Genomic DNA, 12,808 nt, shown 5'->3' with positions numbered 1-12,808 from the left:
TGCACATGCCCTGCTTTCTAATGCTGCTTTCTAATGCTCCTAGTGAGGATAAACAGGACTCAGTGGAATATGAGGTGTTAGACAGCATGTCTCTTAGTCACCACTGTCCAAAGACAATCCAAACATCTTCTGAAGTAAAAAGCCATTTATTTAGTTTGTAGTGGAAGAAGGTGCTTGGATTCTTTTTCATTGCTGACAGGAAAACACGAGGTGAGCAGTGTTTTCACTACAGACAAGCAGAACTGGGAGCATGGCCCCCGATCACTGACAGCGATGCTACTGTGCCTGTGAATCGAAATTTGTTTTTAAGTGGTGGGATGTCTCCTATTGACAACTTTACTTAAAAGAATCTGCTTTATTACTCCAAAGACTATAGTTAAACTCTGCATGGGCTCCAACCGACCATGGTGGTCGAGCATTTTGGACTGAGCTGCTTATTATGATATTTATTGTCCAATCTGATGAACCAATAAGGCTTTGTGAGATGTTTCTGAAGTGATCAGCACACTGGTTGTCCCTTCATTTTGTTGTGAAAGACCGAAAACGTTCTCGTAGTTCCTCAAATAGCCAGGGGTAGATTGAAGGAAAAGTGAGGGGAGCTGCAGCACATGGAGGTGGAATTGGAAACCCATGCAGGGCTGAGCACCACCTGGTCAGCTGCACGAGCCAGCTGAGCCATCCTCTGCAGAACAGGAGCACAACTGCTGCCTCTGCTGGAGGGGGTCACCAACTGCTTAGTTTGAAGGAGGAATGCTGCTTCAGGATTTAATAATCACACAGAGCGCTGAAACGGTCTCAACACTCAAAAGTGAAGACTGAACAATGAAGGACATGTCTAAAGGGAGAGTGTGTCTCTGAACACAAGTCTAAATACCTTAAATAGGTGGATGTTCACTTGATTAAGCTTGATGGACTCCTAACTTGCCTCACAAGTGCAACAAACTCTCACAAGGGAGGAAAAATCAACTGGTTGCATTCATTTAGTGGTTTGGCCGGAGCGCTCCCTGATCCAGCAGATGGAACAATGTGAAGAGTCCATTTACATTAGAAGCTCACCAAGCTGTCAGCACAGCCCGACAACAGCTGAATACACATTACTCACATCATTACCATGAAGTTTTATTTAGATATGATGGACTGGATGAACATTGATCCCAACAACCTGCATGACTGCTGAACACTTTTGACTCTAGCTGAGGCTCAAACTGTGAAGCAGCAGCGCCGCCTACTGACAGCTTGCCGCACTGCACGGAGACACAGAGTCACAGCTCAGTAACAAAGGATATAGAACATAAAGAACAACTTACCACAAATATTTAAAATGGTATTCCACTTTATTTACCTTTACATACAAGTATAATAATTTAACAAACACAAAAATCATTTAAAAAAAATCTATCATACATCATTTAGATCATATTATTTATAACATACAAGTTAAAAAAAGAACGTCCAGTAGTCTGTGACTTGTTATTAAGACACGGGTCCATCATGAACTGGCTTCCAAGCACATTCGGCCTATAACTTTAGCGAGTGAGTGGTGAGGTGTTTGTTAACAATTCCTTCCATTTCAAATAATTATATTTAACTTGATGGGCAGGGTTTGGTGATATTACCAACTTACTTCCACAGGAACCACAGGACAAGTCGGGACATGTGACATTTAAGGAATCCTTAATAAATGATAAAATGATATTCACCCTTTTAGTCAATTAACAAGAACATTAACAAAAAAAAAAACAAAGAACATGAAATCTGTCCAGAATAAATCATCTTGTACTGAATATGATAACAGAACAGAGCTCTTACATATTGTCTATACACTGTAATAAATATATAAAGCCTCTAAACTGACATAACCAGAAAATGATTACTATCGTACACAGACAACATTGGTTAGCAATTCAAATGACACCTCTAAATACTAATGATCAATGTCGTATTGATTTATCATGGCACGATCAGTTGTTTCAACATCACCAAGAATGATTCATTTCAATTTCAGTTCTGGGCCAAAATCCACTGTCGTAAGAGTCTCTGTGCATCACTGCCTTCGCATGGAAAATACATTCACAATGATTCAAGTTTCTAATCCCAGTCCAAAAAAAAACAAAAAAAACAACTAAAGCATACAAATAAAACATTAACCTTCAGAGAAATGCAGATAAGTTTGCTGTCTTGACATTTCAGTCCAATATTTGATCCAACTAATGTGGCGGAGAGCTCCTCCACAAAACTACCTGTACCCTGTTTTAGAAACAAACAATAGGAATATAGTTTTGAAAAGACTACAATAGCATGTGCTCATTAGTAAATATGTGTATATATCCTGTACTGTATGTCAGTGCTTGTTGCTCATACATCAGGCAAACATCGGAGTCACATAACCACAGTTTGATTGGTTATTCATTAGGCCCATTAAAACCATGTCTTTAAAAGCTTTAAAAGTGGATTTAATAAAACGAGTCCTTGTTGTAAAAGAATCTGACAACTAGCACCCAATAAAACTGTCCCCAGCTGCAGTGCACAGATCTGAGCTCAATGAACAAAGGACACTCATCTTTTAAATGATTTTCCTATAACCAACTGGAGAATTTAACCACAAGTGTTGATGTTGGGTTTAGTTGGTTGTCAGACTTTCAAATCTAGAAACAGAGTCCATTCAGAGCTGTGGGGGATTCAAGCTGAGGGCATTTGCATGTCTGGCGCTACACTCCGGTCTAGACTGCCCCAGAGCAGTGAAGTGGGCATTTACCATCCAAATATTTACTGAGGAGAAACATCACCTCTTAGTGCGGCTCTCCAAGCCAGCTATAATATTTAGCCAGCTCAACAACGCTGCGGCTAACATGTATGTGGCTTTCGAGCTGTTTGGATAGAGTTTAATGCTGGCCAAGTGCACATCCTGTAAACACACAGCATGGAGGAGACAGTCATGTGAGACACAGTGATGAAGAATATACAGTCAGAAATGCTCCACACTCACAGGGTTTAGTCCTAATGTTGGGTTTTGCTTTGTCACCATTTATAGATCAGACCAAGAATGGTGACTAGGATTACATTCTGATTTGCACTCTGTAACAAAGACACGATGAAGAGAAGAAGGGATTAAGGATTTAAGACAATCAGATAAAAGGTGATCATGGCACGTCGACCACCTCTAACGCTGCCTGTCCTTCCTCCCTGAGTAGCAGAAAAGCCACCAGAAAAGAGGCTGTTTAGTAGGCCTCAATCAACCCCCCAAGAAACTGCACATTTTATTTTGTTTGACATATAAAGGCAGTAAAGTGTAGCAGTTTCAGGGCTGTCAATTAAATCCAAAGTGAGAGAAACTAAAGGCCGAACCGAATAAATCCCAATGTAAACATGAACCACTGAGACCAAGAGAAAAGAAAGAGAAATAAGGTTACTTAGATGTGTAGCACCTCAGCTGTGACTCACAAAACAATCTTGCATACATTAATGTGTCCGTGTTTTCAAAGATATGCCAGTTTAGTCCTGTTTTACATCCCAGTGTAGACAACACAAACAGCTGCTTGGTTTGGCCTGCTTCAACTTACATGCGGAGTAAAAGGCTCTGCATGTAAGCTTCAAGTTTAAAAAGTCAGTAATAGATAGACACCTAGTCATGAACAAGTTCGTCTTTAGCAGTTCTGCTACATCATCGTGGACTGTTTTTGGTTTGGTTATGAGAGGTGAGGACAGGCTGCAGAGTCCTACAGCGCAAAATGAAAGAGGCTTTGGGTTTTTTTTCCCCAAAAACTGTGGTTGTGATGTCAGTTATGTGTGAGGAGTGTGTCTTCATCATGTCTCCTCTTCACTCTCAGCCTCTCGTTCCATCCTCCTTCTTCAGTGTAGAATCATATATCTATACATGTTAGATATACACAAAAAAATAAAGCATCTCTAGAAATTCTCTGATCCATGTTTCAGGTCTTAGGTCTACTCTTTAGCTGTGGAGGGACATTTCCTTTAGGTTTCCTGGAGGCGTTCCAAGGTTCTCCCTCAAGTGTTTATCCGTCATCCAGTGGAAAGTTCTGCTTCCCTCCAGCTTTTATCCAGCTTCACCCCCAAGCCATACCCCCCCCCCCCCTTTTGCTCCAATCACCTAAGCTAGTTAAGCCAGCTCCAGCTCTCCTGATTTCTCCTTCTTCCTCTCATCTTTCCCTGAGTGCTTGTTTCTGTTCCTCTTGCAAAAACGCCTGTTTCTCCATCAGTTTTCTGAACAGTCCTTGCCTGTTGCCTAGCAGCTCTGTGTGCTGGCCACACTCGGCGATGTGCCGCTTATCCAGTACAGCAACAGCGTTCGCATTCTGGATGGTGGACAGACGATGAGCGATGATCATGACTGTCCTTCCTGTGGGACGGACGAGAAGGGCAGGAAATAAATAATGAAAACAGCAGAAGCAAAGAAATCTCAAAAGAAAATAACCATTAAACACTAGTGAATGTTAAGTTTATTCTACATAAGCGGAAACAATTTGAAAGACAAAGACGGAGAAGTTTACCTTCCATCAGACGCTCCAAGGCTTCCTGGACCAGGAACTCATTCTCAGCGTCCAGTGCACTGAGGACAGATTTAAAACTTCTTCAACAAAATAGGCCAAGATGTGTCTTTAACTAGTACAACTAAATACATCAGTACAAAGCTACAAGGATAGAGACAGTGACAGTGAAAGTATTGTAAGCCTCAGTCCTTCTCACCTCGTAGCCTCGTCTAAAAACAGGATCTTAGGATTCTGTTGAGAGAACACAAACAGTGTTACAAATACTGAGAAACGCTGAGACTGGAATAGAGATCCTGGCTCCATTTGTCACTAAAGCTATTATGTGGCTGACTGAACAGAATGATTAACCATATACTGATGAAGTCTATGGAAGTTTCTGGTACCTGGTTTATGGACATAAAATGTTATGTGCAGATGACAGGAATGACCACGGGTGTGATTTCCTCTGATGTGGATGAACAGTGCAACAACCATGCTGTTGTACTCACCCTGAGCAGAGCTCTGGCTATGGCTATCCTCTGCTTCTGACCACCTGAGAAACAAACACGAGTAAGTTCACCACGTATGTAAATAAAGGCTTCGTCTAATACTTGTGAAAAAGTCAGAGGATTACTGCGGACAGACATAGAAAAAGACTGTTGACTGTTGGAGATACAAGCAGTCTTGCATCAACAGTGAGATAGATGATGAGTTTTCACACCTGACAGCAGCACTCCTTTCTCCCCCACTACAGTGTCAAAGCCCTTAGGAAAAGTCTGGATGAAATTATAGGCGTTGGCCTCTCTGGCTGCCGTGTAGATGTCCTCTGTGGTCACAGCGTCTGGGTTCATTGCACCGTATGCTATATTATCTCGTATGGAGCAAGAAAACAACACGGGCTCCTGGGAGAGCGGTGGGAGGAGGAGAGGGACAGTCTTCACTCAAAGGCTCTTAATATTTGCTTCGTGTGAGAGGTGTTGTGTGGGAACACAAACAAGTAATTCAATACCTGGCTGACAGTTCCAATGTGACTCCTGAGCCAATAGGGATTCAGATCTCTGATGTCATGGCCATCTACAGAGACGACACCTGGAGCAAACAGGGGTAAAACATCCATCTGACAGAGCCTTTACTTCCAAATAATCACATTTTTCAAAGCGTCTAGTTGCTAAGCAGTGGTTGATGCATTTGGGTGAGGGAGATGACAGAACAAGCTCTCACCAGCATCAGCGTCGTACAGCCTGAGCAGCAGTGAGACCAGGGTTGATTTTCCAGAGCCACTGGGTCCCACCACAGCCATGACGGTACCAGCGGGGACCAGCAGGCTGAGGTTCTGGAAGATAGGAGACTCCTTACGAGTCGGGTAGGCAAAGGAGACATCACAGAACTCCAGCCGGCCCTTCAGCTGGTCCACAGGAAGCACTAGGCCTTCTGTAGGGCAGCAGAGGAAAAGGGACCCAAAGACAGAGGGATTATTTCGTTTCTCTTGCTTGATGGGTTTAATACAGTAAAAATAAAAAGGTAAAATTAAAAGAAATAAAATAAATGAGCACATAAATAAAGCAAGTACAAGATTATTTTAATACATATTAAAATGTAAAGACTATGTAGAAGGTTAAGACTGTAGATGTGAAATCCTCCATCATACACTTTTCTGTAATTAGTAACAATCCAAGAATTAAATTACAATTCTGAACCAATTCTATTCAAAACACACTTGTTTTCAGCACACATACAGCTGCACCCAAAATTATTCAACCCCTTTGCAAAAACGTTCAGCTGTGTTCAATGAACAATTCAAACAAGACCAACTGAAATAGCTCAACACAACTAATATTGCAGGTGGTTTCTCCACATTCAACACAAAATGCCACTTTTAATGAAAATTATTCAACCCCCTGAATAGAATCCCTCATAAGAGCACTCATTTGAAAATCAGATGTTGTCTCAAGCACAATTGATGCAGCTAATCAAGAGCCTCATTAGTTACATCAGCTGTGCTTCAGATAGAACACATCACAAACTCAGACTGGCTACAGGTTTGCTCACTATGACGTTTGGTTGCATGTTAGAAATATGGGTGAGTCCAAAAAGTTAAGAGGAGAACATTGTCTTGCACAAACAAGGAAAAGGATACAAAAAGATAGCAAAGGCTCTGAATGTTCCTAGAGATTCTGTTGGAGTTCACCAGTTCAAAGCTAAAGGAACACTGGCTGCACTACCAGGACGTGGCAGAAAGAGGAAACTATCAACGGCTGCCATCAGATTTCTGAGGAGGCAAAAGGCCAAAAACCCTCGAGTGACTGCAGAAGACCTGCAGCAAGACTTGTTGGCAGCAGGCTCTGAGGTTTCACTTTCTACAGTAAGATGAAAACTAAACGGTGAAGGCCTCCATGCCAGAACTCCAAGACATACACCACTACTGACCCAAAAGTAGCTAGTGACTAGTAAAGAAGTTTGGGGATTCTGTTGTGTGGAGCGATGACTTTTCAGGTCTATGGATCAGCGGTATGTCTGGAGGAGGAAGAATGAGGCAGACAGCAAAAGGTGCTCTACTGGGTACTAAAGATGCTTGTCAAGAAGGGGTTGAATAATCTTGAGACTGCAGTAGTCATTAAAAGTGGCATATTGTGCTGAATTTGGAGAAACCACCTGTAATGTTAGTTGTGTTGAACTATTTCAGTTGGTCTTGTTTGAATTGTGTGCAATTGTAAATAATTAAGGAGCTAATGTCTGTGCAGGACAAAAGTGGGTACTTGCAGATGTGTTGAGTTAACACTCTCGTGTGTGTGTGCTGACCATTTAGAGGAAACTCAGGCTTCCTGTCCAGCAGCTCCCACAGTCTGGTTCCTGCTCCAAAACCCCTCATCAGCTCAGAGTAGAATGAACTCAGACCTACATGTCGAACAGAAAAACACCAGGCCACAAGCCATTACACACACACACACACACACACACACACACACACACACACACACACACACACACACACACACACACACACACACACACACACACACACACACACACACAGTACAGTTAAGATAAACTCACATAGTAGGAAAAGATCACGTGCATGTATGTGTGTAAGCCTGAGTGTGTGTTACCTGCAATGCTGATGCCCACCCAGAAGGTGTACATGAGGAATGATGAGAGCTCTCCCACAGTCATGTGCTGGCTGGCCATCAGAAGGCCTCCTTTGTAGAGCACCGACAGGATCATGATGTTACCGCTGAGACCGGTCTGAAACACACACGCACCCTTGGTTATTTGATTACTGAGACATCTGGCATCACTGCTACCTCCTCACAGAGCACAGACTACAGCCTGTCTGGGCACCTGCTGGATAAGCTAGCTGGCTAGGCTCATCAATAGTCTCTCTCTCAATATCCTGTTTGCATTACAAACCTAAAATGATCAGCTGAGAAACTGAGAGCCTTTTTTTTTTTTTTTGCCCATCCACAGACTTATTAAATACACCTAGCTAAATATAATCCCACACAATAGCCATATAACAAATACTATTCTATCAAATGATATTTGCAAACAGATTTAGATTTATGACATTTTATGGACATTTTGATATTCTAACATTTTGTGTACTATTGTCGACATAAATAGAGGTGGGCGATTAAAGTTTGATTTCACCTTACCTTAGGAACAACTCAACATTGGGAAAACGCCTACAGATCAGACGTCCGAGTGTTAAACAAAACCCTGTTTAAGAGCCGTTAGGGTTGCCAAGTTGTGTCACTAGGTTGTTTCAACACTGTCTTAACCTCTTAAAGCGCAGAAGGGTTTTACATGTTCTCTGACCTTGTATGGAGGATTGGATAATACCTTTTCATGGTGAAACATCCATCCTATGTATATGCACATGGCAGGTGGTATTGTAACAACCCTGAAATGTGGTGGCAAAAATGCAGAAGCCTCTGTGCAACGCTTAATTTCTTAACTGTGGATTTGGTTTTCTTCACTGACAGGACACGCTCATGTAGACTAACACACTTACCACGCCAAAGAAGCCAGCTCGTAATACAGCCTCCTTCTTGGCCAGGCTGAAGACCTGGTCTATCGTTTGTGTGTATGAGTTGATCTCTGACAGCTCTTTACCAAACGCCCTGACTGTCCGCAAGTTGCTGATACGCTCCTCTGCAAACTGCACACACACACAGTTTTATTAGTACTTTATCTGTTGGAAATCAGATTATCAACATCACAAATGTACTTTGTCATCCAATTTAATTACGCTATCACAGGCGGTGCAGCATTTATATCAGTTATATAAGAGATAGACAAACAGTATGGTTTTACAAACCAATATGGCAAACAAAGGGTATATTGATACATGTTTGCAATTATATTTGTCATAGTATCCTTGTTTTAATTACCATACAGAATACCATGTCTCATTGCTACCTGCTGTTAAACCTGGTAACTTCTAACACATGAAATGTGATGATAAACCACAGTAGGAACTACTTCTCAGCCAGTTCTTTGATGTGTGTGTTTCTGTGCACTGTACCTCTGTGGCTTGTGCCAGTGCGTCCTGTGTGCGTTTGGAGATGGAGCGAAGGTATCTGCCATAGACTATGGCAAGACCAGTGAGAGGAGGAACAATCAGCAACACAAAGCTTGCAAGACTGGGGGAGACGTAGAACTGGAAGATGGGAGAGAGAGATGCAAAAAAACATCTGTCATCTGTCTGTCTGACAGACAAAAAGGGAAGACAGGAGAGGGAGGAGGGGAGTAGAGGATGAGGACACGAAGGAGAGTTCACAAGTGGCCTTCACTTGCAATTACAGTAACTATCTCCATTAGATTCCTTGAATACCCATTACACCAGGAAATCATTTTACTTCCTTTTAAGATAAGACAGTTTGTTGACAGCATGCACTGATTTTCTGGAAATGCAATCATCCAAGATGGAACCAGAAAAATTCCAGAAAAAGCAGAGGACTCTGACCAGGGTTTCTTTTGTAAACCTGTTTCCCCAGCAGTCCTACAGCCTGCAAACAGTAATGCATAAGGAAACTCTAAGCTCACATACCAGCAGTGTAGAATGGAAACAGGCAGACAAAAGATATCAAGAAAATCACACCCACTTCCTTGTACTGAACGATACAACACAATACAATAAAAAGACGCACCTTAGTCTGTTGTTAAATGATTGCAGTGTTTACAGTCACAACAACAGATATACTACGAGAGAAATAATGGATTGTCTTTTCGACAACAGTAATACAGCAACATACTGATTTCACCACCATCTTCATGGATGTCTGTTCAAACCTACCCTAACCTAACCGCCCGCAGCGGACTGATCAGAAGGACATACTCACCATCATACTGACACCAGCAGCTGCCTGGGCAACAGCTCTCAGCCCGTCTGATAGGTTGTCAGTGATCGAGTCGCCCACCACTGCTGTGTCAGCAGAGAGGCGATTGATAAGCTCGCCTGTCCTATTCCTGTCAAAAAATGCCACTTCCTGTCTGACGATGGAGGAGAAGACGGAGGTACGGAGATTACGAACAATCTTTTGGCCTGCAGAGAGGAGAGAAAAGACATCACAGAGACAAGAGACTTTTGCAGTGAAACAATTGGGTGATACATTGAGTGGTTAATCACCAGAAGATGAATCAATTCCAATTCTGCTGAGAATTAACTGTTCTGGGCAGTCGCTCAATAAAAGTACAAAGTATTTATCTGAATATAGCTTGATAAATGTGGACAGCTGCACACATTTGACATTTTTGTAAATTCTAGTTTAAGCTCTGTTAACTTTGACAATTGATATTATTTCTGGCATATTGTAGAGTAAATGATTAATCAATTGCCTGATTTTATGCAGCGTTCAACAATATGCCTATCTTTGATCTGTAAAGTTCACTAAAGAGCACATTATACATCATGTGTTTAATCCGTACACAAACATTAGTGTTGTCACTGTAAGGCTGCCAGGAAATCATTGAGCCTGGCCGCAGGTCACCAAGAAAAACTTTTCATTTCTGTTTGTGGATGGATTAAATAAAACTAAGTATTCAGTTAATCAGTGACTTTTGGCGAAGCTGGTATTTATATTTTTTGTAACTTTCAACGGAGCCAGGCTGGCTGTTTCTCCTACTTCCAGTATTCATGCTTAACTAAAATAAATGTTCCCCAGCACTAGCTTTATATATATATATATAACAAGTATGTACTGTGTAGAATGATTTGTCTGATCATTCATCTGTATATTTGCCCCTGAAGAATTTATTAATCCCCTTCTTCGTCTCACCTGAGATCTGCATGAGGTAGACTCTGGCAGCATTGGCAGCTCCACCACACAGAAACACTCCGGTCAGCATGATACATAACGATGTCAGGGAGGCTGTCATCGTCTCCGTGTCTGTTCCAGTGGTGTAGATGGTGTCTATCACTTTACCCAGGAGGAATGGGGCTGACATGGTTACAGCACTGGAGACAGTTAGGAAGCCTACAGCAGCTGGGGTAGATAAAAAGACAAAAACAGAAAGTTCAGAGCCATGTTTGAAGATGGGCTTTAAAACAGCAAGACCCAGGGCCACAATTTATAAAAGCCTCAAATTCATGTTTGAAAGGGGTTGTCCAAAAAGAACCTGATGAAACTTACTTGAGGTTGTTTTTAAAACCACAAAAGTACCGTCAATAACAGATGAGAAGCAGAGCTGCCTTTGCAAGCTAATGAGCACACATTAACTAATTGTAGAAGTTTTCAGTCTAGGAGAACATCTCTCCAAACAAGACCAGAGGCCTGTAGAACTGATGAGGAGATTTTAAAGTTTCCATTTGTGTGAATTAAATTAAAAAATTATGCAGCAGGAAGGCAGCAGTTTGCACATTCCCTCCTACAATTAGGAAAGGTGGAAGAGAATCTAGGGAAGGACAAATTAGTGGTTCTGCACACTTAAAGCTCCAAAAATGTTATTTGACAAACTCCGTGCAGCATCTCAATCCTACATTATCTTCACCTTTTGTGGTCTACTCAGATTCTGAGAGCTTGAACACTTTTTCCAACAGTGACATTAGAAGTGACAACACTATTAGCAGTGAAGTGAAAGTGGGTCAGTGAATACTGGAGATATGTGGTGGATGGACAGGCCTTACTTTGCCGTGAATGTGGTGATGCAGGGCAGGAGGGGCAGGTAAATATGATGGAGGAGGGGGGTCTCACAAACACAGACACACACAGTTTACCTGCCAGACTCCATCTCTCCGGGTAAGCGAGTTTTAGGATCCTCTTCACATCCTCCAGGGGGACCGTGGTCGGTGTTCGCCTTCCCTCCGAGTCCGTCTGGCCCTTCACTGATCCGGACGGTGTCGGCGCGGAGGCCGCTGGCGAGGAGCTGGCAAAGGCAACAGGTGTGTGTGTGACTGTCCGTGCTCGGCCTGTCGGTGTGTGTGAGCAGAGGACGGAGAAACCTCTGAGGGGACCGCAGGACAGGACGGACGCGAGGGGCCTGGGTGAGGACAGAGGGGAGGCAGGTGGCGGGTAGACTGATGTCTTGACGCCGGTCGCCTGTCTCTTCTTCCGGAGGGCGGCCGACAGGGTCAGGCGGTGCTCCAGCCACAACATCCTCGGCTGGGTTAGCTTGAGTTTCGACAAATGGCCTCCATGTGAGCACCTTGACATGCGAATTAAAAGCCGCATTGTCCCAACTGTCAGCTGCTGGAAGTCTGGCTAAATGGGAGTAAAGCTGGAACAAATGGAAGAGTCTTCCTCAGTGTCTGGAAGTGTCGAGGGGTTTCTTGTCCACTCGGAGGAACATTTTAGCTCCCCAGCCGTCAGGTCAACGCACCACGTCCATTACCGAGCAGTTGTAGAGCTTCTTACCGCTACATCGTCCAGTTCAGACCGTTATTGTCCGTTTTATCTGCGCCTGACAGCCTCCTTCTCCCAGTTTATCTCTTATCACCGAGCAGCTACCAACACCCCGCCTGTCACTGTCATCTGTCGCTCAGTATCTGGCTGTCAGTCGGGTCAAGTGGAATCACGAGCTGCCGAACCCAGACTAGCACCAAATCCAGACTAGCACCAAATCCACCCTGAGAAGTAAACCTAATTTCCCAGGAGAGAGTCAAAACGGGCAGAAAGGGGAAAGGTGACCCTGGTTTGGCTCGCATGTACACACACTCCTTCTCGACAGAATTCAATGGCCGATGATATAAGCAAACTTTCTCAGGCAGAACCAAGCGAACCCAGATCCTCCATACCTAGCTTGCTGTGTGTTGTAAATGAGTTTTGAAATGTTCCACGGCAAAAATCAAAATTAGACCCAGATAAGAACAGGTTAGTGTTTGT

General features: G+C 43.0%; 1 protein-coding gene across 2 annotated transcripts; it reads right to left on the bottom strand.

The window, feature by feature from the left end:
* Window positions 1-1,315: 1,315 nt before the first annotated feature.
* abcb10 (ATP-binding cassette, sub-family B (MDR/TAP), member 10) lies at window positions 1,316-12,634 on the bottom strand. 2 transcript variants are annotated; one of them, XR_011585892.1, is made up of 15 exons: window positions 11,704-12,634; window positions 10,766-10,972; window positions 9,830-10,032; window positions 9,013-9,147; window positions 8,500-8,646; window positions 7,595-7,730; window positions 7,287-7,382; window positions 5,709-5,918; window positions 5,497-5,576; window positions 5,209-5,389; window positions 4,997-5,040; window positions 4,705-4,739; window positions 4,509-4,567; window positions 3,367-4,357; window positions 1,316-3,332 (listed from the first exon to the last, which is right to left on the bottom strand). XR_011585892.1 is itself a non-coding variant. In XM_070853462.1 (14 exons), exons 1-14 carry the CDS (start codon window positions 12,155-12,157, stop codon window positions 4,158-4,160), a joined length of 2,187 nt encoding a protein of 728 aa, XP_070709563.1. In that variant the 5' UTR covers window positions 12,158-12,634; the 3' UTR covers window positions 1,316-4,157. The 2 variants fall into 2 exon arrangements, 1 of the variants encoding a protein (XP_070709563.1); XM_070853462.1 differs by having other exon boundaries at window positions 1,316-4,357.
* Between the last annotated feature and the right edge of the window lie 174 nt (window positions 12,635-12,808).

This window comes from Pempheris klunzingeri, chromosome 1 (assembly GCF_042242105.1).
Source record: "Pempheris klunzingeri isolate RE-2024b chromosome 1, fPemKlu1.hap1, whole genome shotgun sequence".
NCBI lineage: Eukaryota > Metazoa > Chordata > Actinopteri > Acropomatiformes > Pempheridae > Pempheris > Pempheris klunzingeri.
This window is presented reverse-complemented; position numbering and strand designations above follow the sequence as displayed.

Coding starts and splice junctions, on each gene's coding strand:
- abcb10 (XM_070853462.1), bottom strand. CDS start 12,157: ATGCGGCTTTTAATTCGCATGTCAAGGTGCTCACATGGAGGCCATTTG. Junction 7,731..8,499: donor GAGCTGGCTTCTTTGGCGTG/GTAAGTGTGTTA, acceptor TGTGTGTTTCAG/ACCGGTCTCAGCGGTAACAT. Junction 4,740..4,996: donor TAGCCAGAGCTCTGCTCAGG/GTGAGTACAACA, acceptor TTCTCTCAACAG/AATCCTAAGATCCTGTTTTT.